The sequence below is a fragment of the Macrosteles quadrilineatus genome, unplaced genomic scaffold (genome assembly GCF_028750875.1).
Source record: "Macrosteles quadrilineatus isolate MER2022 unplaced genomic scaffold, UCM_ALF_1.0 Scaffold_1__1_contigs__length_201487025, whole genome shotgun sequence".
Lineage (NCBI taxonomy): Eukaryota > Metazoa > Arthropoda > Insecta > Hemiptera > Cicadellidae > Macrosteles > Macrosteles quadrilineatus.
The window spans coordinates 188,200,084-188,224,581 of record NW_026542594.1 but is presented as its reverse complement, the minus strand read 5'-3'; the positions used below and the strand labels follow the sequence as shown (position 1 = coordinate 188,224,581).

The 24,498-nt window shown below is 36.2% G+C and overlaps 2 protein-coding genes across 5 annotated transcripts; one reads left to right on the top strand and one right to left on the bottom strand.

Annotated features, from left to right (window-relative positions):
- The first annotated feature begins 457 nt into the window (after nucleotides 1–457).
- LOC128992224 (neurogenic locus Notch protein-like) lies at nucleotides 458–7,169 on the top strand. Its single transcript, XM_054415698.1, has 7 exons — nucleotides 458–591; nucleotides 1,987–2,175; nucleotides 3,524–3,718; nucleotides 4,547–4,738; nucleotides 5,592–5,762; nucleotides 6,017–6,322; nucleotides 6,903–7,169. The coding sequence occupies exons 1-7, from the start codon at nucleotides 499–501 to the stop codon at nucleotides 7,086–7,088; spliced, it is 1,332 nt and encodes a 443-aa protein (XP_054271673.1). The 5' UTR covers nucleotides 458–498; the 3' UTR covers nucleotides 7,089–7,169.
- On the bottom strand, nucleotides 1,436–23,988 carry LOC128992242 (mitochondrial E3 ubiquitin protein ligase 1-like). 4 transcript variants are annotated; one of them, XR_008490702.1, is made up of 8 exons: nucleotides 23,932–23,988; nucleotides 22,819–22,919; nucleotides 19,492–19,685; nucleotides 16,839–17,086; nucleotides 16,364–16,499; nucleotides 15,966–16,167; nucleotides 9,024–9,132; nucleotides 1,436–1,485 (listed from the first exon to the last, which is right to left on the bottom strand). XR_008490702.1 is itself a non-coding variant. In XM_054415721.1 (7 exons), the coding sequence occupies exons 1-7, from the start codon at nucleotides 23,954–23,956 to the stop codon at nucleotides 14,882–14,884; spliced, it is 1,026 nt and encodes a 341-aa protein (XP_054271696.1). In that variant the 5' UTR covers nucleotides 23,957–23,988; the 3' UTR covers nucleotides 14,064–14,881. The 4 variants fall into 4 exon arrangements, 3 of the variants coding, with proteins under 3 accessions (XP_054271696.1, XP_054271705.1, XP_054271717.1); XM_054415721.1 differs by lacking the exons at nucleotides 1,436–1,485; nucleotides 9,024–9,132 and adding an exon at nucleotides 14,064–15,001; XM_054415730.1 differs by lacking the exons at nucleotides 1,436–1,485; nucleotides 9,024–9,132; nucleotides 23,932–23,988 and adding an exon at nucleotides 14,065–15,001 and having other exon boundaries at nucleotides 22,819–22,945.
- Nucleotides 23,989–24,498: the final 510 nt, after the last annotated feature.

Sequence of the window (24,498 nt, the reverse complement as noted above, 5' to 3'; positions counted from 1 at the left end):
CCTCCAATCAATACAAGCTTCATCAGTCTTTAGAAAATATATTGCCTCTCTCCGTCTCTGCCAACTAGATTTACTTGTGATTTAACTTGTCAACTTGAACTTGTAATTTAAATTTCTCTTTACAAATAAAAAAAAAACTTTTTAAAACCGAAAGACAGACTAAAATAATTGAATCTTACGATTACAATGATTATATTTCACTAAACTATTCAAAAAAGTTATTACTACTGAAAAATTGTATTTGATAAGGTAGGAAAACAAACCAAACCACTTTAATCAACATTTATAGATGCTCAAAGTTTATGTATGTCAATTAGCATCAGCATTTATGGGAAGTACTGGAGAAGTTAGCATTCTAATCAGTAAATCTTATAATTTGTGAAACCTGTTCTCAAAAAACAATACAGAGAGTTGAGAGCACGTTTTGATGTGTATATATACTGTAGACAAGGTCAGTAATACCAACATCGCTTCTCAGTTGGTGTTCACTAGTTCATCATGATGGTTCAATCCTGGGTACTCTTTCCATTGGCTCTAGCTGTGTTTACTTCTTCTCAGATTCAAACTGCATCTGCGGATGATAAAAAAGTGGTAATTATCATTATTTTCTGATGGATTATTATTTTAGTATCATATTTGCACTAAATAAATCTAATTTTTGTTAGTTTTTTCTCAGAATAAAATAACATCTGCGGATAAAAAAGTGAAAATTATTTTTATTTCCTGTTGGATTATCTTAGTTTTATCTTTGCACTGAATAAACGTATTTGTTGTTAGTTATTTCTCAGAATATCTGCAAATTAAACTACATTCATTATTGTTATTTGCTTTTTTTTATCTTGGCATCAAAAATGGCTGCTACACTATAGGAGTATGAAAATAATTAGAATTTAATCATTTTCAGAAGAGTCTTATGAGTAAAAATAATTAGGTTTGTAACTGGCCATGTTAATATTCCTACTCCTATTAATACAGCTTTCTTACGTGTCTTGCCCCAGAATAGATTGTCAATTTACGTTATAAAAATTTAGTTAAACTCCACAGAAGTATGCCACTGTCCCAAACTAAATATAAGGAAAAGTCTATGATAAAGTATCGTATGTAATAAGCAATTTCCAAATGCAAGGGTTAATGAAGCATTTATACAGCTATTTTGTGTATTAGGAGCGCAAAGTATGTTATTGCCGCTCGAGAACTAAAGGGGATGGCCGCACAAATCTTTAGATGAGTGTGGCCATATATTTCGAGAGTGGCTATAGCTGTTTGTGGTCGTAATACACCCAAGATCTTTAACTACCATCATAATAAACTTATAACACAGATTAACTTTTTAGATGTACTTAAAATATCATTTGGGTTATGTTTGCTTTTTAGGGTTATATTATTTCTTACTGGTTGTTAACTACTTACTGGATCCACTGATGTGGTTGGTCTAGAAACAACAACTGGGAAATCAGCTAGAGCAGCAATGAGCAATTTTGTGTACTGTTAACAGGTATGGCAATGTGATAATTTCCATTGTTCAGAGAATAGGTATTCTTTAAACCACTTTGACTCTCGTTTATTTGCAAATCTGTCTATAAAGGTTTATTCATTGGGATCGAAAGAGAAAGATGATTTTCAAAGTCTAGGGACCAATATTGCAATAAACTATCAACTGCGGCAAACTTCAGCATATTTTATGCCTTAAGGCAACATTGTTGTACTTTTTCTCTCCTGTGCATTGTCTTACTAAGAAACAAAAGGCTGAGAAAAAATTTAGTACACCTAGTAAAATTAATAACGCCAAACATCTTTGGCCAGGAGATGAAAAATAATAATAATACATTCATTTTACTATACAGGTACAGGAAATATAATGCTAACACATCATTGTGCATATTTTAAGACGAAGACCAGTGAACAATGGGTCGAATGGATGAGCAATGAGATGATAGTGGGTTGACAAGTTGAGCAACCGATTTAATTTCCACAACTATTTTTCAGCCATGTTACGACAAAAACGACTGTGGTCTTAACGGCCAAGTATGCAATTATTCAACAGGGAAATGTGTGCGGAACCCCTGCAACACTGTGCGCCCTAAGAAGGGTTACACTTGTGTGGTGGTGTATGAGGATGAAGATGGTTACCCATGTCCCCCCGAATGTGATTGTCAACCAGACTATCATGACAAGGTTGGTAGTTTTGTGTTAAAATGTTAAAAATGATGGTAATATTGTACAGAGATTTGGAATTCTGGTTTTACTTTCTTTTAGACATTTAGTGGGGAATATAATTAATTATTCTTTGTGACAATAATGCATACTTGGGTTCTTATTTTAAGCTGAAAGTTAATGTGGTGTAGAATGTCTTACTTCTATCTTCCCTGCAGCAGCAAACCTAATTACTCAATAAACCTAATTTCATGTTGAAGCTTGGTTTACACAGGTAGAGTTTAGTTTCTAGTCAAGTAACTCTACTCATGTAAACATTCACTGCATTTTTTTAGTAGGCGTCTAGTTGCTAGTGAAGTAGCTAGTAGGTGGTAGGAGCTACTAGCAGCATGTTGGAAAGTAGCTCTACTCTACTTCCCCCACCACTAGAAAAATTGTCACACTCTTTTACTTTAAACTTAGATCTTTCTACAGCGATGAATATTTGTCTTGGCAAGAACTTGAATGACTATAAATAATGTTTTCACTGCAAAGACTCTAATCAACTACATTTTTTAAGTTGACAACTCATTGTATTGATGCCTTTTTCAATCTTTAAGATTGCAAAATAAAATACTCTTGTATTGTGTAAACGTGATCTTTTGGCAGTAGAGTAGAGTTTTCAGTAGATTGACGCTGTCTTGTGACTGGTTTCAAACACTTATTTTGGGAATGGAGGATAATGTCTACTCTTTTGCTATTATCACTTTTTTATCACTTAAACGGCCCACGAGGAGTCCCCTTAAGGGATGATAGCTTAAAAAGTGATCATAGCTTAAAAGATATTTATGGCTATTATTATTGATAAACCAAGTCTCATTACTTAATCTATATCGGTAAAAAATATACTACACCGTTCCGGAACTTTTCAACCAAACTGTAAAGTTTATTTCATAACAAGAGTAGAAAGTGAGTCATTACATATCTGAGACCATCAATAGTCAATGAAATGATGAAAGTGCGAGATTTATAGAAAATTTACTGATTGTACGAATAATAATAGGTTAAATACCTTTGCCCGTCTTCAGTCCTTAATAATAGTCTAGGGATTATTTTGAATGCCCAAATTTAAACCCACACAAATTAGTCCATAAATCCGACGGATATCTTCAATAAATAAACACACTTCAACACACAAAGTTCACATTTTGACTCAGATACAATTAAATTAAATGTAGGCCGACCACATTACGTATAGGTACAGGACAAACCGACAAACATTGCACGGCGGACATGATGGAAATAGTCGTTGTCCAGTTGGTAACATTGACCTTTGTGGTAGGGGTTAATCAGTTAAGCAACTTACTAAATTTCCACAACTATTTTTCAGCCATGTTACGACGAAAACAACTGCGGTCATAGCAACAAAGTATGCGATTATTCAACAGGGAAATGTGTGCCGGACCCGTGCAAAACTGTAGACTGCAAGAAGGGCTACACTTGTGTGGTGGTGGATGGGGATTGTCATGACGATGATTACCCATGCCCTCCCAAAGGTGAATGTCAACCAAACTATCATGAAAAGGTTGGTAGTTTTGTGTTATTAAAAATTAAATGTTGCTAACTTTGTGTGGAGATTTGCACTTACGGTTAGTTTTATTTTCTGATACTTGTAACACTTACTTGAGTTGTAATAATTGTCGTCTTCGTCGTAGACCAATGAAAATTAGTAGTCAGTTAGTATCAGAAAGCCAAGAAAGATAGAAGGATAGACATTAAGCTGGGGAAAAATTAATTATTAATTCTTTGAGACAATTAGTGCACAATTCTGTTTTGCTTCTTTTTATATTAGACCTAGTATATAGGAGGAGGGATTTCTCTTTTTAGAAAATTTCCCATTCTTTTTATTAAAAATCATCCGATTTTGATTTAATTTGGTACAAACATGTAAACCTACATTTTTGAATGAGTTTGCGAACCAACATGCTCGGACTGTGGGAAAGGATGTTTATGGGGAAAAATTGGTTTTTCCCACTTTTGACCCTAATAACATACAATTTTACAATTTCTTTCCAAATCATTTTGTAAGGAACGAAAAAGAAATAATTTAGTATGTTGATGTGTTTTTGCAGAGTTTATTGGTTAAAAGGGGAGAAAATTAAAATTTGTAAATTTAAAATTCATATGTTATTTATTGTTTATGGATATATTTTGATCAAACTTGACATATCTATTATGTAGTGAATAACATTTCTCTAGTTAAGTAACACCTTACCATCTTCCCTTTTGCAGCAAACCTAATTACTCATTAGCCCTAAGGGAACGAATCTGACATTTTTTAGAAAAAATTTCAATTCAGGTAAATTAAAATTCGCTTAACCTGCAGGTTAATTTAATTTCCAACTTTTTTCAGCCATGTTATGAGAAAAACAACTGTGATCATAGCTACCAAGTATGCGATACTTCATCAGGGAAATGTATGGATAACCCCTGCAACACTGTTCGGTGCAAGGGGGGCTACAAGTGTGTGGTGGTGTACAAGAAATGTTCTCATGATGAATACCCATGTTACCCCAAAGCTGAATGCCAACCAATAGATGATAAGGTTGGTAGTTGTATGTTAAAAATGTTTATAATATTGCACAGAAATTTTCAATTCTGGTCAGATATATTTTCTGATAGACTTAATTGTACCGGAGATATAAAAGTAAAGTAGTAAGTAGTAAGTAAGGTCGAAATAATGTCAAGTAGTCTTCATTTAAATATTCCTCGTAGTGGAGTTTGTTGAAAGTTTAATAAATAAGTAACAAAACACATAACACGCAACACGAAACAAAACATTTAACACTGGTCGACCTGTCGGTAACAAACACATGCTACGGAGCCTTACGACCTAATGATGTGCTCAATTTGAAGCATGAAACAGTTGTAGTCTTAACAATAGTTCCGACGATAACAAGTATTTTAAACCACTATATAGTTAATTCAGACAATCCAGAGGCCATTCCTTAATGAAATTAATCATTGGCAACTTTTTGATTGTAGGAGAGCACTATAACTCCTCAGCTGCCCAGTTATGATTTTTTACACATTTTTATGAAAACTAGAACGTTTAGAACAGGAACTCTTGCCGCGTTTTTCATTGATTTTACATCTCTTTCCTCTTAGATACAAAAACGATTCAACCAAGAAAAAGGTCTTTTGGCTACACTACTGTGAAAAGACCTGTTTTTTTGCATGTTTATCACCTGCGAACATCCATCATTACATTGTTTACTACGGAAAAAGAATGTTTACTGTGCAAAAGTAATGTTAACTATCTTCTTTGGATTTCGCCGGGGTAAACAAACAAAGATTTGTTATTGGTCTGTCAACTATTTCAATTCTACTAGAAAAAATTACTGCATTATAATTTGTTATTAATTATCTTCATAATCATTCTGTCTTTCTTTTTTCAGTGTTATAAAGACAGCGACTGCAAAAGCAACGAGATTTGTGAATCAGGAAAATGCAAAGAGAACTATTGCAAAGATGTATATTGCCGCTACGGTTACGAGTGTTACATAAAAAAGGATCAATGCAAGAAAGCCCCTTGTCCTCCACCAGTCGCTGCATGTCAACTAGACCAAGTTGGTTGTTTTCTATGATTCTAGTAAACAAGTAAAGCGTAGTTTGTAATTTGTAGGAGTTCAAAGAATTCTTTGAGTACATAAAAGCAAAAGGCAGCACACCTTGCAACCTTCTATTTGTGGATCTTGTTGATTTAAGCTCATTAAGATGATGGTAGGTGATCCTTAATTTCTATGTATTTTTAAGAGGAAATTGATTACATATTGTGTACGTAGTTTAAAATTTTTCACCTCACAGAAGACTCTTTTCCCAGAAATGCGGTGAATATACTTCTTGCAAGTCTCACGAAGTGTGCGACCGCTCGACAAGCAAGTGTATCGACAGCCCGTGCAACTACGCCAAGTGTGGTCCAGGCAAAGAGTGCCGAGTGAACTACGTCCAGTGCTTCAAGGCCCCGTGTCCGCCACTGGCCCAGTGCGTTCCTAAACCTGGCTCATGTGATGAAGTGAAATGTGATGAAGGCAGTCATTGTGAGAATGGATATTGTGTTTTGGACAAGGCATGCGCTGCAGTATTGTGTCCCACTGGATCTTACTGCTACAAGGGAAAGTGCTTCAAGGTAAAATACATTTGGGTGAAGATATAGGTTGAAATAAGACGGTTCTTTAGCAAACCTAAGAGTATTAAGAGAAGAAAATTCAGACACTTACACCAGTGAGTGATTACCTCTCGTGAATGAAAATTTGGTATAAAACATCATATTTAGCGTTTTTTCCCTAGTCTATCACTAACGGTCTTGAAAGTACTGTAGCTTTGGAGCTCGATTGGAATCTATCCTGTCAATGGTTCAAAAAGACAGAGTCAATCATCCTTTCGCAGCACAAATGAAATTAAGTGTTCCGACCAGTTCATCTTCAAGCTTCCCACTTTAGCATCTAGTACAAACCTCAACACGTTTTAAAAGAGTTTTGAATCTTGAAACAATGAGGTTGAGCGGTTAAAGCACTCACATTAAAGGCTTTCGTTTTGAACCCATGCAAAATTGTTTCTTTTCCCAAAATTAATTTGTCATTAGATGTTATCTAACAAATTTTCGACGTTAGATTCTGACAAGATCAACGTTTTGACTGTTCCCTTGAGTAAAACTTTAAAAATGAAACCGAAAAATACTCATTTTAAAATTTGTTTTGATGTTGCAGGAAGTTAAGTGCCGAAAAGGCGAGTGTGGACCAGCCCAGAAGTGTTACGAAGGCAGTGAGTCCTGCAAGAAACCTCATTGCCCTACAAAGAGGATCTGTGTCACAGAGAGGTGCCCTTATGTGAAATGTGCCAGTGGAACTCATTGTGTTGATGGAAAATGTGTGCCTCGTCACTCTTGCCTGTAAAACTTGTGTAGTTACACCAACCTAGAAAATATATTTAGACTGCAGTGAATTTATTTATGAAAATAAATATTTTCAATGATATATTTTGTTTTTAAGTGTATATCCATCCTTACTTACTCTCTTACTCTCATGGCCATGGATACCCTAGGTGGTATTTGGCCTCGCCAACAAGTTGCCTCCATCTCCTCCTGTTCTCTGAATCTTCTTTCATTGCTCTCAATCTTTGCAAATCTTTCCCCACCTGGTCCTTCCATCGATTCTTGGGTCTTCCTCGGGGTCTTCTTCCTGCTGGGTTTTGTCTCCAAACTTCTTTTATTAGTCTGCCATCTTCTCTCCTCACATGGCCAGCCGACCTTAGTCTTCTGCTCTTTGCTTCTCCTACTATGTCTGGGGAATGGTACATGTCCCTTATTTTTTGGTTGTGCCTAATTCTCCATCCTTCTCACTCTCTAACAGGTCCAAATATTATCCATCCTACAAGTATGTATCCATCCTACAAGTATCAATTTTATCACAGCCTCAGTAGTCTGGCTTTAATCGTTCTAAAATTGTCACTACTTCGTACCAGAGTTCTACTGAATGTTGTAATTTCTGTTTACCATAGGTACCGGTACTATACGTCTTACATCTTTAGTGAGCCCTGATGTTATTTTAAAGAAAAAAGTGTTTAATGTATGTGACCGAAATGACTTAATGTGAATTAAATATAACAAAGTTGTATCTGCATAAGCATAAATAATAAATTGACAATTCTATTACATTCTAGAAGGGTAGGCTCTCTAGCCTAAAATTGTTTTACACATTACTTCAGGATAGACCTGAAGGGTCGTGGTATTATCATACAAATAAAATCCATTGGCAGGATTTGAACCCTGAATCTCAGGGACCAAAGTTCCACATAATACCAGACCAGCTTGATCCCCAAGGGTGAAAGATAATGAAAGCAGGTGTATGAAACCGTCAAACATATAATTAGTGTTAATTTCTAAATCTAAATTAATTTATAAATCTAGAATTCTAAGGTTATTTGTTAATTTCCCTGTAGGGACATCAAAATGAAAAAGTATATCGGTCCTGGCTCTCGGTCTTACTTCCTACAGGGAAATTTACTAATAAACCCTTTACCTTTATTTTATTTTTGGTGTTAGCCTCCCGATTACGTCGAATATATGATATATAGAATATATAATAACGCTTCAAAGTAATTCAAATTTTTGCAAAGACCTAACTAGTTTCGACTTCATAAAGTCATCATCAGGGGATGTCAAAATCACTTCATCAGAAGCTTGTCAATACATATATTGTACATTTACACACAAACATAGTTACGAAAAAAAGGTACATTTACTGTACAACAACTGAAAGACGAATAAAAATGGTAACAACTGTCTAGGGATACTTCGTCACAACTGGATGGGTGTAGCATCTAGACATTACATACATCCGGTCATTACACAGGTATTTACACCAATCTATATATTACCTTTATGTGCTCACAAACTAAATGTTTATTTAACCAAAGGGATGTCATGTTTATTTAAATTGTTACAAAGTTTAATTCATTTACCTAGTATAATACAGAACGCAGCACTAATTTGATTTATTCTCGGAATGTATAATTTACTAGAGTAAATACCTAAATGTCCCTTTATCTGACATAACGGATAAGTCTAAACAATCAAAACACATAAACTAAAATAAACGGAATGTTTTTATCAAGCAAATCTCGAAACGAACCACACACCAATCAGCATTTATAGATGCTCAAAGTTCATACATCAATTAGCATTTCTGTGAAGTACACAGGGGAAATTAGCATTCTAATCAGTAACTCTGATAATTTGTGAAACCTGTTTCCAAAACAGTTATACAGAGTTGAGAGCACGTTTTGGTAGCAGGAAAGTACAGTGATGTATATAGTCAAGGTCGGTATACCAGCTTTGTTTCTCATTTGGTGTTCACTAGTTGATTAGGATGGTTCAATCCTGGGTACTCTTACCATTGACTCTGGCTGTGTTTATTTTTTCTCAGATTCAAACTGCATCTGCGAATAAAACAGTGGTAATTATGATTCCATTTGGATTATTATTCAGTTTTAATTAGTTTATCTAATCAAAGCTATGTTATATTAATAAAATCTTTTTGTGGTTTTAGTAATATTTCTACTCCCATCAATACAGCTTTCTTGTTATGTCCTGCTTCTTAAACAATAGTTTGTCTTTTTAAATTATAAACATTTATTTATCCTCCAAAGATGTTTAAGGTAGAGGTACTCCTTAGGAAAAAACTATAAAAATGTCAGTATAAAAGTAGAACACTAAAAGTAAAACTTCAAATTAGGTACGGTATATTTATTGCTAATACTTTTATATTGCCTGCAAGTCATTCTAAACCTATTCAACAAAATTATATTTTTAGAAATTTAGATAATCACATCTTACATGAAACTAACAGAATCAGGTTTATCTTAGGTGTCAGAAATCAAAAGTTTCCGAGTCTAGATTGAAGGTTATATTTTATCTGTAAATACTCTCTCACATTTTTACTGAGTGTAAATAATAAATATACAAAGCATACAAGAAGCTACCAAGTCCCAAAGTTATTTGCTAACACAACATTAACGTAAAACATGAAAACATAAAAGGTGCTGAAGTTAGAGCTCGAACAATGGTTTATGTCTCATTACAGACACATTTATCTAGGAAAACTTGAGTAGCTGTTCTCTTTAACGATGTTTATATGATTTTTAGTCTTGCAACCATCGTTTGTTCAAATGAACTGTTAAAGTTACTGTTTTGTTAGCAAGAGAACCCTGGTGTACAAACATCAATGGTTTTACATATGTTAAACTAGCAGAGTACCCGTCCTTCGTACGGGGTTGGCATATAAGTGTAAAAGTACCTGGGGACCGAGCTTTGCTCGGGGAAAATCATTAGTTCACTTTGTAAGCAGTCTTAGTATTGGAGATACATAAATCCATTCCCAAACTCCACACGGCTCGCATTAACTACGTCCTACACCATTTCCTACGTCATGGACCTGTTTCCCTCCATTCCCATAGCACTTTAGGATTGTAGATACCTTAATCTAATCGTTATTAACAGTTCCCACACTCCGGACAGCTCGCCTTGGATACTTCCTTCACCACTTCCAATGTAGCGGACCTGTTTTCCTCCCTTCCCATAGCATTTCAGAATTGCAGACACCTTAATCTTATCGTCATAAACAGTTCCCACGCTCCATACTACTCGCCTTTACTACTTCCATCACCACTTCCTACGTCGCAAACCTGTTTCCCTCCCTTCCCAATGCATTTAAAGATTGCAGATACCTTAATCTAATCGTCATAAACAATTCCCACACTCCGGACAGCTCCCCTTGACTACTTCCTTCACCACTTCCTACGTCGCGGACCTGTTTCCCTCCCTTCCCATTGCATTTAAAGATTGCAGATACCTTAATCTAATCGTCATAAACAGTTCCCACACTCCGGACAGCTCGCCTTGACTACTTCCTTTACCACTTCCTACGTCGCAGACCTGTTTTCCTCCCTTCCCATAGCATTTCAGAATTGCAGACACCTTAATCTAATCGTCATAAACAGTTCCCACACTCCGGACAGCTCGCCTTGACTACTTCCTTCACCACTTCCTACATCGCGGACCTGTTTCCCTCCCTTCCCATAGCATTTTAGGATTGCTCATACCCTTATCTAATCGTCATAAACAATTCCCACGCTCCAGACAGCTCGCCTTGACTACTTCCTTCACCACTTCCTACGTCGCGGACCTGTTTCCCTCCCTTCCCATAGCATTTTAGGATTGCCCATACCCTTATCTAATCGTCATAAACAGATCCCAGACTTTGCACTGCTACCCTTGACTACAATGTATCGAGTAATCTTCAGTATAATCTTTGCTCAATATTAACAAGTGATGTTTTTCCTTTTGTACTGTATTTCTAATTTGCTAGCATACTGTGGGTAGTTGGCTTATTATGAACACATACTACAACTTCAAGACTTTTGTTTACTTTTTCCTTGTTATTTAATTCAGCCAACATGGTTACCTAGCAACCCATAAGACTTATGTTAAAAAAATTTGATTTTCAGTTTCATTTTTCTACAATTAGATTTTTGTTGGCAGTTCTAACTGCAGTAAACTCGTTTTTAGGCCAGAAATAAACTATTTACAACATTTAGGTCATAATAAGCCTTCTGTAGGTCAGTACCACAAGTGATTGTTTAATAACACTTCCTTTTGCACAACATTTCCAAACACTACACAACATTTGGCCAATCCTATTACAATAGGAGTAATCAGTATATTCCAAGGAAAGAAACTGATTGTAAACATGCCACATCATTACATTTATAAGGTTACAGGACTTTTAAATTTAGGTTAAAAATCACAGCAGTGTTAATCAGGTACATCTAAGTTTTATTTACACTATACAGTTTATACATTTTTGTCATCGAGTGACAAAACTAATTGTTCTAGATTGTAACGTACTACAATGATTTACTAGCGTCTAGACTGCCAGTGCAATTCCGAGGATCGTGGATCAGAGGCGCTGTGGCACCTCCACACCATGTCGTACGCTTCCGAATCATACCGGCGCATCAGCATAGCTTATCTAACTGTTCGCGGAAAATTGTTATCTGTATCACTGTTGCTGTCAAAACATATAATTTGTAGGTTAAATTTAAATTAAATATAATTAAACTATCATAACCTAACCAAACTTGCTGATAATGATCAACTCGAATGAAGGTTTACTAATCGAAAAAATAGCTCTGTTCTAAAAATAAAATTATAAATGTCTCAAATTCAATTTTACAATTTTTTAATTATAAAATTAAACTGTCATAACCTAACCAAACCAACCAAACTTGCTGATATGAAAAAAAATTTGTTGACAAAAAGTTAGTGCAACCAGCGGGATTCGAACCCGGCACCTTCATAATATCAGCCCGGCACGCTATCCACTACACCACCAAGGCTCATGACTCAGCTGTAATGGTTGCAGTAATGGTTGACGTCACGCCATCGGCACGGAGCGGTGGTGGGGGGTTTTTCGATCTGATCCACGATCCTAGGAGTTGCACTGCCAGTCTAGATGCTTATCAATGATTTACATAAGGTACACATGTCACTGTGGGTTTAAGGGCAATCCGTTAAGTACAAAGTTGACAAATAATTATCAAAGTAAAATAAGTTTACAATTACAACGGCGGTACAGAAAGTGAGGAACGTTTTAGAATAAAATAAAAAGTTTGTATTATCACGTGCAAGGTAGTTTAGACATTTGAAAGAACAATTAAAATATTTAAGTTTGTCGTAGTCCCGAAAGAAATTCAGGCACGTTATAGTTAGGTATTGGTGGTGGACGAGCTTTGAAATTCCTTTCTTGATCTGGACTGTAGGAATGTGTGTTAAGCGTTGTAAATATCCCATTTAAATGATCAAAGAGATATAGAGTGTGATTTGCTGTCGGGCGTTGTGTAAAAAAATAAAATTTGGGACGGCAGTTTCACCATTTTAAAACTATGCACAATCACCCGACAGCACTTTCATTTATTATGTTATTTCCAAACACTTCACACACTTAATGATCAATATCTATGGTAGGTTTAAGGACTAAAACCGTATTTGAGACTGCACCTCACAACTATCAGCATTTTCAATTGCAGCACAATTTTTAATATGATTTTTCGACAACAAGCAGCACAATTACACTTCCGCTGTGATGGCTGAACAATCATTGAGAAGGCGGATTCGTGAGTACTAGAAAGTGTGTGATCAGCGCCAGCCTATCAGCGTCAGGTGGAAACGGTCCTTACTTTCTGAACAACCCAAGTACATATCGGGACATTTTTCACTTTTGCTTGACTTACAAGCTAACATATCCCATCCTTTCATGAATGGTTTATATTAAAGATCTAGCTTAAAAATTATCCAGTAAAGTTTGATCTTAACAGACTTACTTTGATTGTTCACCACAGTTAAAGTATATATAATTTGTTCAAAAAAAAAAAATTTAAACAGCAATGATAAATTTACTACACAAACATAGTAACACAGATGTTTAAAGCACTGTAGTTTATTTGTGACCAAAACACTCTATGTACCACATGGATGCGTGGTATTATAAAATGGCTAGTCAGACAACAAATATTTATATTATGGAAAAAATATAATTTTAATTTGTACATTTTTAAACCCAAATAGGATAATGCTCTAAATTAAGCTATCACTATTAATTATTGAAAAAAAAAACCATCGACCAGATAGTGAAGAAACTACGTCTATAAAACAGCTGTTATTCCTTAATATTTTATTTTTAGATACTGCAGTAGACATCCTGGCTACACGCACCAGCCAATTTTCAAGAAGAATTATGATAATTGATCCACTCACAGGGTAGACTTGTGTCTTTTTAGCGAATTTCCCTATAGGGAAGTAGCTATTACCGTAGGTGGCACGGTAAGACCTAGACCCGGGACCGATTTACTTTTTCATTTTGATGTCCCCAGAGGCCAAAAACACCATTCGTTCAAATTTTTATATATATATAGACTTTTATATATATATATATAGACTTTTATATATATATATATACGTCCGTGAACGCGATAACTTGAGTAATTTTTGTCCGATTTTGATGAAATTTGGTTTAAAGGTGTAAAGCGGGATAAACTTGAATGAGTTCGCGAACCAGCACGATCGGACCATGGGAACGGGGCTTTACGGGGGGTTTTATGGGGTAAAAATTGGTTTTTCTCACTTTTGACCCTCAAAACACAAAATTTCCCGATTTCTCTTTGAACCTTTTTAAAGAGCTTAAAAAAAAAAATAATTTAGTGTATAAAAGTATTTTTGTTCAATTATTAGTAACGAAGAAAATTTAAAAAATTGTAAATTTAAAATTCCCATGTTATTCTTATGGAGAATATTGTCAAATGTTGTAGTTTGGTTGTTTATGGATATATTTTGATCAAACTTGGCAAATTTATTTATTTTGTACTAAGCTATCAATATTTTACTCAAAAACACACTTTATTAGTTTCCTTGTAGCAGCAAACCTAGGTACTCGTTAAACCTAATGTTATTAAAATATATTTAACTGAAAATCAATTCAGACAAATGAAAATTCGCTTAGTCGGCAGGTTTGCTGCGGCGGGGGTATTATGATCTTTGAATATCTTTGCCCTCTGTGGTAGTAGTTAAGGTGTGAAGGAGAATCACAAACTATGCAGGAGAAATTAGAATTGACTTCTTAATAACAAATTGTAATATAAACAACTCAGCTCACCACTTAGCTCAGCTTTACCACACACTAGTGTACTTCACAGCTAGTTTCGAAAGAGACCCATTTCAGGGCAAGATAGAGCACAGATACGACTAAGTTATCGAGCCCCAGAATGGATCTTTTGCGACGAGTAGTGAGCGAAACTTTTGCAATACAAAACATCACACATGCTTCGTTTGAAAAAATCTAATATTATTCCATAGTCTAGAAATTATGTTTTCATACCACAGGTTTGTACCACTCTGTTTGTTTGGGTAAGGAATGGTTATGTTTAGGACGGGCAAAAACATATGTTTTGGTAGATTCAAAATCAACGATTTTCGAATGGCTCAGCTGTGAGCAATTTTCGAATATATAATGATAAAAAATATTTACTTCTGTATCATTTAAAATTACTATACCCACAGAAATTGCACTGTTGTAAATAAACTCTTTATAAATAAATATAACACAAAGAAATGTTTAGAGGAAGGTAAAAAAGGCTACGAAAGGAACGCAGCAGCTCTAGTAGCTATATGCGCTCTACATACAGGACATGTAGATCCAAGCTGGGCGCTACAGTCTTCACACACACATAGGTGACCACACGGCAACATGATTACCTACAACACAAAGATGACACAGAGTTTACCATCAAAGAAATATAACCTGATGAATATTCAAGATTTTAAACTCATGTAAATATTGAAAAAGGTCATCGAAGCTTATTGCATTTAGACCATGTAGGACCAAAATGCTTCTTCAGCAATGGATGATTCATTGAGAAATGAAGCAGTTAGTCCTGCTGAGGGTTTTCAAAGACAAATGAAGGATGAGTTTGTCACTGTGATTCATAATTATAATATTTTATTTTTTAGGCTGGCAACAGATGAGTAAGGCATTTTGACTAAAGGTGTCTGTGACAGAGAAAACATGGGTGCTTACAGAGCACAACACACTGTAATAGAGGAGGTGAAATAGGACAAATAATTGCCTAGTAGCAAAAAGTAGCCAAGAATTTTCTTTTGTCAACATTCGCTGGCCGTGGAAGCATTTTTCACATTTGTGGGTTCCCGTGACTTCCACCATTATGCACTTAGACGGAATAATTTCCACTTTAAATGCGGATAACAGTATAAGATGCAAACACTTTTGCAATTAAATGTGTCAAGTATTCAGCAAAGGTGTCAAACATCTTGATATAACACACTGAATTAGCTTGTACACAATATTTTACGAGGAGAGACTCCTATTCCAAACTCCAAACATTTAAGTTTCACCGCTGCAGCTCTCCTACAAGTTGTGTTTCTCTTTTTAATCTTACTTGTACTTCGAGAATTAACTTTACCGGATCTGAACGCAACTATGTAATTACCTTTGTCAATCACGGGTTTATGTTACAAAATCACACTTGCAACCATTGATAAAAAACACAGTGTTTTATATTGATACAAACCGCGACAAAACTTGCCTTAATTTTTGCAGTCTGTGGCAGGTCTAAAACCAACCTACAACTACCAGCTTAGTTGTCCAACAAAGTAAATGATACAACAGTTTGTTTCACTGACAGAATCACTTGTTGCCTACCTCTCTGGGGTTGTCTTGACACACGATGCATTGCAGAGCTTGAGGTATGTTGTCTCCGTGTGTCCGTGCGTTTCGCCGTCGCTCCCTCAGTCGCCTGCGCAGATCTGCAGACTCCCTCTTCTTTTTCAGATGGATCCACAAACGACGGATCAGTAGTGCACTGGACGCTGCTGTCAAGGTGCCAGTGATAACTAGAAGAGCTCTGGAACAAAAGTTATTAGTGAAATTCTAATCTGTAAATAAAAGAATTGTTTATTTATACCTTTCATTGCAAGCTTGCTTGCTTGTATTATTACTTCTTAACATTCTGCTGGTAAAATTACAGGATCTATTGTATGTATTATGTTTACTGATTGATTAAATCTATCTAACTATCTACATATTACAAAAGCTGTTACCCGTAAAGCATCTTCTTGTCCCTAATTGTACTGAGGATAGTAGCTACGGACTGGGTGATGATGAAGAATGGTTTGTTTTTCCCTGGTGGGAGCAGAGCTTTGGTGCCATTCTCCAATACTGCGAGCTCCCCGATACCTAGGTAAATGTTTTGATTAATAAAAATTACAACAAACCCTAGCTAAAGGGAAAGGAAGGATTGTTTTTGTTTGGTGTAACCTTACAGGAAACTCTGATTTTTGGATCCGATGGCACCATTTTCCATAATTAACTAGAATTATGTGTTTTCAGGTTGATATTACGATTATCTACAAGTCCTGTTTAAATATTTTTTTACGTTGATTTGGGTTGGTTCAAGTTAGATTAGAGCCAAGATATATTATAACCTCAATTATCTTGTGTCATTCAAATTACATAGAAGCAGTGAATTAGGCCTTAAAAGGTCCAAAATTTCAGAACCAGTAAAAATAAATTCACCTGTGACGATCGTTCCCTCTTTCAACATCTCCTCCGTAGTCTCGAGGCCGTAACGTCGAATTCCGGAGAAGAAGCTCCACATGTTGGCTGCTAGAGAGTGAACCATCGGGTCGTACCTGCTGTACACAGTGTCTAAGTGAAGCTCGTCTGCTAGTAGCACGTCTTTCACCTCTATCAGGCTGCTGCCGACGACGATGGCGAAGGGAACAGTGTTGTAGGACTGATGAATAGGCCGAGACTGGTCCATCCTGCACAGGATTCAGGATTCAGGATTGTTACGAGTTAAAATTTTCACACGGACAAAAATCATTGCTTTTTGCCGGCTTGTAAGTCAATTGAGAGAATTAATTAAATATGGAGCATCCAGAAAGATCAATTAATTAGCAGAAAACAAAACTTCAGCAATGAGAAACATACAACGGATGCACAGCATTATTTCTCATCACCAGCTGCTTCAGTCCTTTTGAAAAATGAAAAGAAAATCCTTAATTTTTTCAGGAAAAGTTAGGGCTACATGACCCTTTCTTACACTTAACCTGAAATTCATAAATATAAAGAAATAAGAATACAATGGAATTACTTAATCTAATTAAACATTTACATATTTAACAATTTAAGTACATTTCTCAGAAAAAAAATATTTTAAAACATGCAATTTTAACAAAAGAAAAAACACATTTAGGCCTACACACTCTCACATGCACGCATCAGCAAACACGAAGAGAAACAGTAGCCCTAGGACACGCCAGCCGAGACCATCTGCTCAAAATAGAGCTTTTTCAGTGCCGCCACAAACTGGGAACGTTTTTCAAGGGTTTGAATGTGCAGTGGTAGGCCGTTCCACAGACGACAAGCGGTAAGAACAAAAGCCCTGTTATAAGCCGTGGATGATGATGTAAGCAATGCGATCCGAGAATAACGAGACATTCGTGAACTACTCCGAGACACAAATTTAAAATCGGATTTGAAATATTTTTGGGGAGCCTGTTTTCAAAATTGAAAAAACCAATGAAAAATTATTTTATGAATCTTCATAATTTAATTTCAGAATGTGTGCCTCAAGGTAGTATGGCTTGATATGCTCCACACGTCGTAGACCATAGACAAATCTCAAACAATAATTCTGTGACTGCTAGAGCATACCCCCCCCCCTCCCTTAAGATATGACCAGCTGCTAAGTCCAGTTTTGTGTAGCCTAATGCTAGTAAATTCACATTAAGTAACGTTACTTAGTCAACAATACCAGGGATTGAACTGTTACCTGTTGTTTGTGACCTCAGCAAGGCTTTCGATGTTGTGTCACATGACATCCTTCTGGCCAAGCTGAGAAAATATGGTATCGGTGGCGCAGTTTTCTGCTCTCTTGCGGACTACCTTGGCAACCGCAAACAAATAGTAACAATTATGGGTGCTTCTTCTACTATAGGCTCTCTTCCCCATGGAGTTCCGCAGGGATCGGTCCTGGGCCCTCTTCTTTTCACAATAATGATCAATGACCTTGCTACAACCAGCCATGCCCTCCTTTTTGCAGATGATACCACCTTGGTCACAAAGGGGAAGAACATCGACCCGCTGCTGGAGGAGGCAAACAACACCCTGAGGCTGGCCAAGGACTGGTTTATAGCCAACAAGCTTAAGATCAACGAGGAGAAGACTCAGATCCTTTTATGTTCCTTGAAGATCGCTCTTGAGGAAAACAGCGTGAAGCTGCTTGGGTTCTGGATGGATTCAAAGCTAAGTTGGCACCACCATATTGAAAAGGTATGTGTAAAGCTCTCAAGAGTTCTCCACCTTTTAAGGAAGCTTAGGACCACCATTACCAGACCGTATTTGCTAGCGGTGTATCATGCGCTGTTTCACAGTCACCTCACGTATGGCCTGGTTCTGTGGGGCCATTCTCCATGGACACAGGAATTACTTCTGCTACAGAAAAAGGCGCTGAGGATAATAACATCTTCTGGCTACAAAGCGCACTGTCGTCCCATCTTCCTGGAGCTGGGTGTGTTGACTGTTTATAGCCAGTATGTCCTCAATGTCTTGATCCTGCTGAAGGTTAATATCCACCATTTTGTTGTGAGAGACAATATTCATAGTCACCATACCCGTCAAGCTTGTGACATTGATTTGCCGAGATGCCGCCTAGCCCGCTCACTGAAGAGCTATCCTCGGTCTGCGATAAGGTTTTTTAATTCCTTGCCGGTGCATGTACGCGACCTGGACCTAGACGATTTTAAGACGGCCCTACGTGACAGGCTGGTAAATAGGCCTCTTTACAGCCTTGAAGAGCTAGGCAACGAGCCACTTTTTAGCCATTGCCACAGTGTAAATAGTGTGTAAATAGTTTTCTTAGTATTAAGTAAATATGACGCAGTCTTACCGATATCATCGGTCAACGACACAGACTTCAAGTATTCAAGTAAGTATTCAAGTACCTAAAATAAAAGGCTACGTGGCTGATGTTTATAGGGACTAGGCCTGCCCCAAAGGCGAATAACTTCTTGAATGAATGAAAATAAAGATTAGAAAGTGTAGATTGAATCTGATTAATCAAGAACACTGCAAAAAATAACTCATTGAAAATTCAGGTTAGGCTTATTATAATTCAAGGATTCCATTTTAGATAAATTGCAACAAATCACTGTTTTATACTTACCAGTAACCAGAGGAATTGCGAGTCATCACATACTCATTGGTGCTCATCCTCTGTATCACTCCAGACATGTTGGGAGCATACACACTAATGATGTTATTTCCCAATGATTTCACAGGACCTTGGACCATAGTATATCTTTTCTCGCCAGTCTGAATTTGTTCCACATCTTTGTTTTCACCCTTTGAAATCACATCCTACAACAGAATAATAATAATCCTTTGAATGTACAGAATAATAGCCTAAGGTACCGTCATTGACTATATTTTATTTTGTGGGTATATATAGTCAAAGGTAGGCCTACCATACATACAATTAGTAAGACTATATTGGTTTAAAATTAGCCAGAGGATACGCGTCCGGTAACCGGACTTGGATTAGGTGTCCGGCAGTTACTGTCATAACCTAGAACCTAACTAACCAAACTTGCTGATGATGAAAAAAATTAAATGAAGGTTAAATTATGTTCATAAAATAAAATTATAAATGTCTCAAATTCTAAAAAAAGATGTTAAGAAAAAATGGCATTCCAAGCAAAATCTTGGACATAAAGTTTGTGTCACCGATGGGATTCGATCTAGATACCTCTTGTACAAAAGCCAAGTACTCTATCCACTACACCACTGATGGCTGTAAATCGTATCGTTTAGGTAATAGCTCTACAGAATCTAATAATCCTATTATTCACCTGTATAAACTTGCAGATTAGCAACTTCAACGTTCTTCAAAGGTCAAAGACTTAGGCATCATACTCTCTCCTGACCTCAATCCTCAAGAGCACGTAAACTTATTTTCCTACAGTCACCCGACAAAGTTGGCTTAATTGTACTGTTTATAGTACAGAAAGCTGCTAATTGTTGCATATTTATACTTTGTCGTACGGTTTATACTTTGGCGCACATCAGGATTCCAACGAAACACGAAACAGCGTGGTTCTATTATGCACATAATCCGTGTACGCTTGGAAATGAGTTGGCAACACTTTTAAAGAGAATACTATGAGCAGCTGATTGACTATTATAACTACGATTTAACCTGTCATTTTGTGTTTATAGTTTCGGTATTTCTGAACTTTCTGGACTCTTCTTTTAAACCTTTTTAAAACATTCCTACGATCTTAATAAACAAGAAAATGCCTTTAAAGCATATTTTTAGGTGCGGAAACCACTTCAAATTACAATAACATACGGAACTATTTTCTCGAGTCGCGGAGCACATTGCTTGCCGATGAAAAAATAGCGGAGTGATACGGACCGGGTACTACTTTCTCTAGAGCACCTATTTGTGTTGCCAGCTGAACCTAAAAACGTGCTGTATAGTGTTTGAAAGACTAATTATTTATATGCCGGTGCTTTATAGTGACTGTAGGAAAAATATAATGTGTAACACGAGTGCAAAAGGCCTTTGCTCACTAGTTACACAAATAACTATTTTAAGAAGGCCAACTCAGAACTTAATTTCATCACCAGGGTCAGTCATTACAGATTTTCAGTATCGGCACTGGTAACTCTTTATATCCATACTTGAGTTTTCTTCCACAGTTTGGAATCCGTACCAGTCTGGAAAACACTCAAAGCCGTTTTGTTCGCCTTGGTCTACGTTTGGGGATGCAAAACCGTGCTGTTCCTGGTCATGATCTGCAACTCCAGTTGAACCTGTTGCCTCTTTCTACCAGACGTGAGGTAAATGATGTCTTGTTCTTGAAGAAGTTGATCACATCCTCCATTGATGCTCCCGACCTGCTTGTGAAACTAGACTTCCGCACTTCATGCAGCCTTCGCCATACCCAGCTGTTTGTGAGGCGGCAGTACTCAACGCAGTACATGTTTCACAGTGCATTTTCTCGTCTGCAACGTCTGGCAAACAACCTACCCGGACATTTGGATCTGTTCTGCACAAACAATGAAACATTCAAGACAAAACTTGTTAACAGCATGCGTTTCTCATTGATTTAATGACATTGTTTTGTTGTTCTTGACCATGTTATGCTTTCCAGAGTTGTTATTCTTTCTCATTTTATCCATTCTTCATTCCATTGTCTATTTATACATTCTACTACCTATTGTTACATTTCATATTTATATTGGTTACTATATTTTGTTATATTTATTTCCTACTGTTATAGCTTGTTATATCTTATATCTTTTTATTGTGATATTATTCTTCTATTTATTGAATATTACTTCACGTTGGCTGTAAATTGCTTTTAAAAATGTCCCTTTTTAAATTAAGTCAAGTTATATTACATTTTGTTATATTTATGTAGGCCTATTGGTTTGACTGTTGATATGAATAAATAAATAAATGGTGTTCTGGGGCCCACAACCCGGTGACGTCACTGCCGGATGCCTAATCCAAGTTCGGTTAATGACGGGTATCCTTAGGGTTAAAATTAAACCCTGATCATTGATCTCATTTAAATTTCTGTTAAAATTATACTTCAATTTATTACAGATTCTCATGAATTGGGTGGCTTTAAAGTGTTCCTGTGTACCCTACCTGTTGTAAATCGGACGCTTGCTAAGAATCCGTAATTTTCCAAAACTGATGATATGTCTTACTAGAAACACTTTAAACTAAACAGGGGCTAAAACTAGAGCCATTTCAAAGAAAAGCATCAAAGAGCCAAAACTCACCTGTAGGCTAGACTAGAATAATAGTCTGCAAAACAATGTAATCAATCACAAGTTACCGCAGGTTGTTTTTCGACAGTGAAGGCATGTCGAGTTAACGTGACCCAAGATGTTAGGAGTATTACTGTATGAACTTAAAAGTCTAGGCCTACTCTTGATACAAAATCTTGACGACGACCTACTATGTGTTTAAGTAAAATTTGAGGCTGCACTTTACTTGGGTACAGTTTCTTAACTGGGCTATGCTAATATCGATTGAAACTATCGAATTGAAAATACTGGATAATAATCGATATTTTAAAATCTGTCTATTATAAAATTAAACTATCATAACCTAACCTAACCAACCAAACTTGCTGATGGTGAAAAAATTGCATGAACCAATCGAATCAATAGTTTCAATCGATATTAGCATAGCCCAGTTAAGAAACTGTACCCCTTTACGTTAGGTCCTACACTCATTCGAACGAAAATATCGATCGATATATCGTTTGGTTAGTAACCTAACCTAACTAACCAAACGATATATCGATTGAAACAATCGAATAATCGATATTTTCATTTTAATGGGTGTAGGACCTAAGTAAAGTGCAGCCTTATAAACTTACATAACTTTTATTAAATTTATACCCCAAACTGTGATAGGATTAAGTAAATATTTGGGCTACAGTAAAAAACTATATAGGCCTAAGCTTACCTGTAAACACTGAATATATGTAGAAGTCTTATTATAGCTCTTGTAAAAAAAATAGCTTAAAATAGCATCAACAGAAAACACCAAAATTTCTGTCGGTAAATCTGTGTTCCATATAAAAGCCATTAGGCTAATGGTATTTGTTTACTTTAGGGGCTTCTACCGAATTTAGAAAAAAATGTTTTTCTCTCATTATTTGGCCTATTTTGAACACTTTTTACATTTGGCACTTTTGGGGCAAATGCCTATTTAACCCTGAAAATCGTGTTTGAAAATTGCAAAAAATGCTAAAAATTTGCGTAGTTTTTTTTACCCTTAATGTGTTTTTACTATTACTAAGGACCTACAGAACTAAATATAATACAACCTAACTTTATCTAATCTAACCTAACCTAACTTAACCTAACCTAACCCAACCCTACCTAACCAATGCTTAGGTTAGCAATATGCCGAAAATAGCGGATTTTTAGTTAAACCAAGGTTTGGTTACGTTAGGTTAGGTTACGTTAGGTTAGGTTAGGTTAGGTTAGGTTAGTTAAGGTTAAGTCAGGTATGGCTAGTTATTAAGTTCAATTAGCCTAAAATCACCTGAATATGTTAAATCTAACCTAACCTAACTTAACCTTACGTAAACTAACCTAACTATATTTTAACTAACCTAGCCTAACCTAACCTAACCTAACTTAACTTAACCTAACCCAATCCTACCTAACCTAACCCAACCCTACCTAACCAATGCTTAGGTTAGCAATATGCCGAAAATAGCGGATTTTTAGTTAAACCAAGGTTAGGTTAGGTTAGGCTAGGTTAAGTTAGGTTAGTTTAAATATACATCTGCTTATTACTAAAATAATAAAAACACATTTAAAGAAAGGCAAGGGGGGAAAACCCAGATTTTCTAAGTAAAAATGGCAATTGCTAAAAAATTTTCGCAATTTTCAAACGCGATTTTCAGGGTGAAATAGGCGTTTGCCCCAAAAGTGTCGAATGTAAAAAGTGTTCAAAATAGGCCAAATAATGAGAAAAAATTATTTTTTTCTAAATTCGTTAGAAGCCCCTAAAGTAAACAAATACCAGGCTAATTTGTAGAGCAAGTAATTAAAAAGAAAATATTACTGTGCAAAAATATTTCAGTTTTCATCACAACTTAACCTCAAAACTGATTAATGACAGACTGAGAAAAAGAAAAATGTAGGTCGGTAAACACTAAACAGCTGTTTCATCATAGATCATAGACAAGAATTTAGAATTTCACCGAAAGAGCGCAGCAGCTGTCAAAATACAAACACAACACAGTCATGTGCTGCCCTAAGTGGCAAATTAGTAAACTACTATTGATACTTTGCGGTTTACTCCTAAGAGCGCAGCAGCTGTCAGAAAACACAACCCTGAAATGTGCTGCTCCAAGCGGCAAATTAGTAAACTACCTCTGATTATAACAGTTGAGTTCACTCCACTCCACTAGTCCACTCCACTCCCGGACCCAGATCGGAGTCAATGTCAAGCAAGACTATGGTCATAGATAAAAGGAGGTACCACTTTGGGATAGCGCTGGGTTCACAACGATATGGTAGGCATACGGTTAAGTATCGATCGTCGTAGTATGAAAACAACTACTATCGAATATCGTAAATCGATTGGCTTCCATAGCGCCAACCAACCAACCAAAACGTAAACAAACCA

What these genes read in the sequence shown, in the direction of transcription:
- LOC128992224 (XM_054415698.1), top strand. Translation starts at nt 499, where the DNA reads ATGATGGTTCAATCCTGGGTACTCTTTCCATTGGCTCTAGCTGTGTTT. An exon ending in AACCAAACTATCATGAAAAG is followed by an intron (nt 3,719 to 4,546) that starts GTTGGTAGTTTT and finishes AACTTTTTTCAG; the next exon opens with CCATGTTATGAGAAAAACAA. An exon ending in CTGCATGTCAACTAGACCAA is followed by an intron (nt 5,763 to 6,016) that starts GTTGGTTGTTTT and finishes CTCTTTTCCCAG; the next exon opens with AAATGCGGTGAATATACTTC.
- LOC128992242 (XM_054415721.1), bottom strand. Translation starts at nt 23,956, where the DNA reads ATGAAAACTGAAATATTTTTGCACA. An exon ending in AGAGGGAACGATCGTCACAG is followed by an intron (nt 16,500 to 16,838) that starts GTGAATTTATTT and finishes ACATTTACCTAG; the next exon opens with GTATCGGGGAGCTCGCAGTA. An exon ending in GTCAAGACAACCCCAGAGAG is followed by an intron (nt 15,002 to 15,965) that starts GTAGGCAACAAG and finishes TTTGTGTTGTAG; the next exon opens with GTAATCATGTTGCCGTGTGG.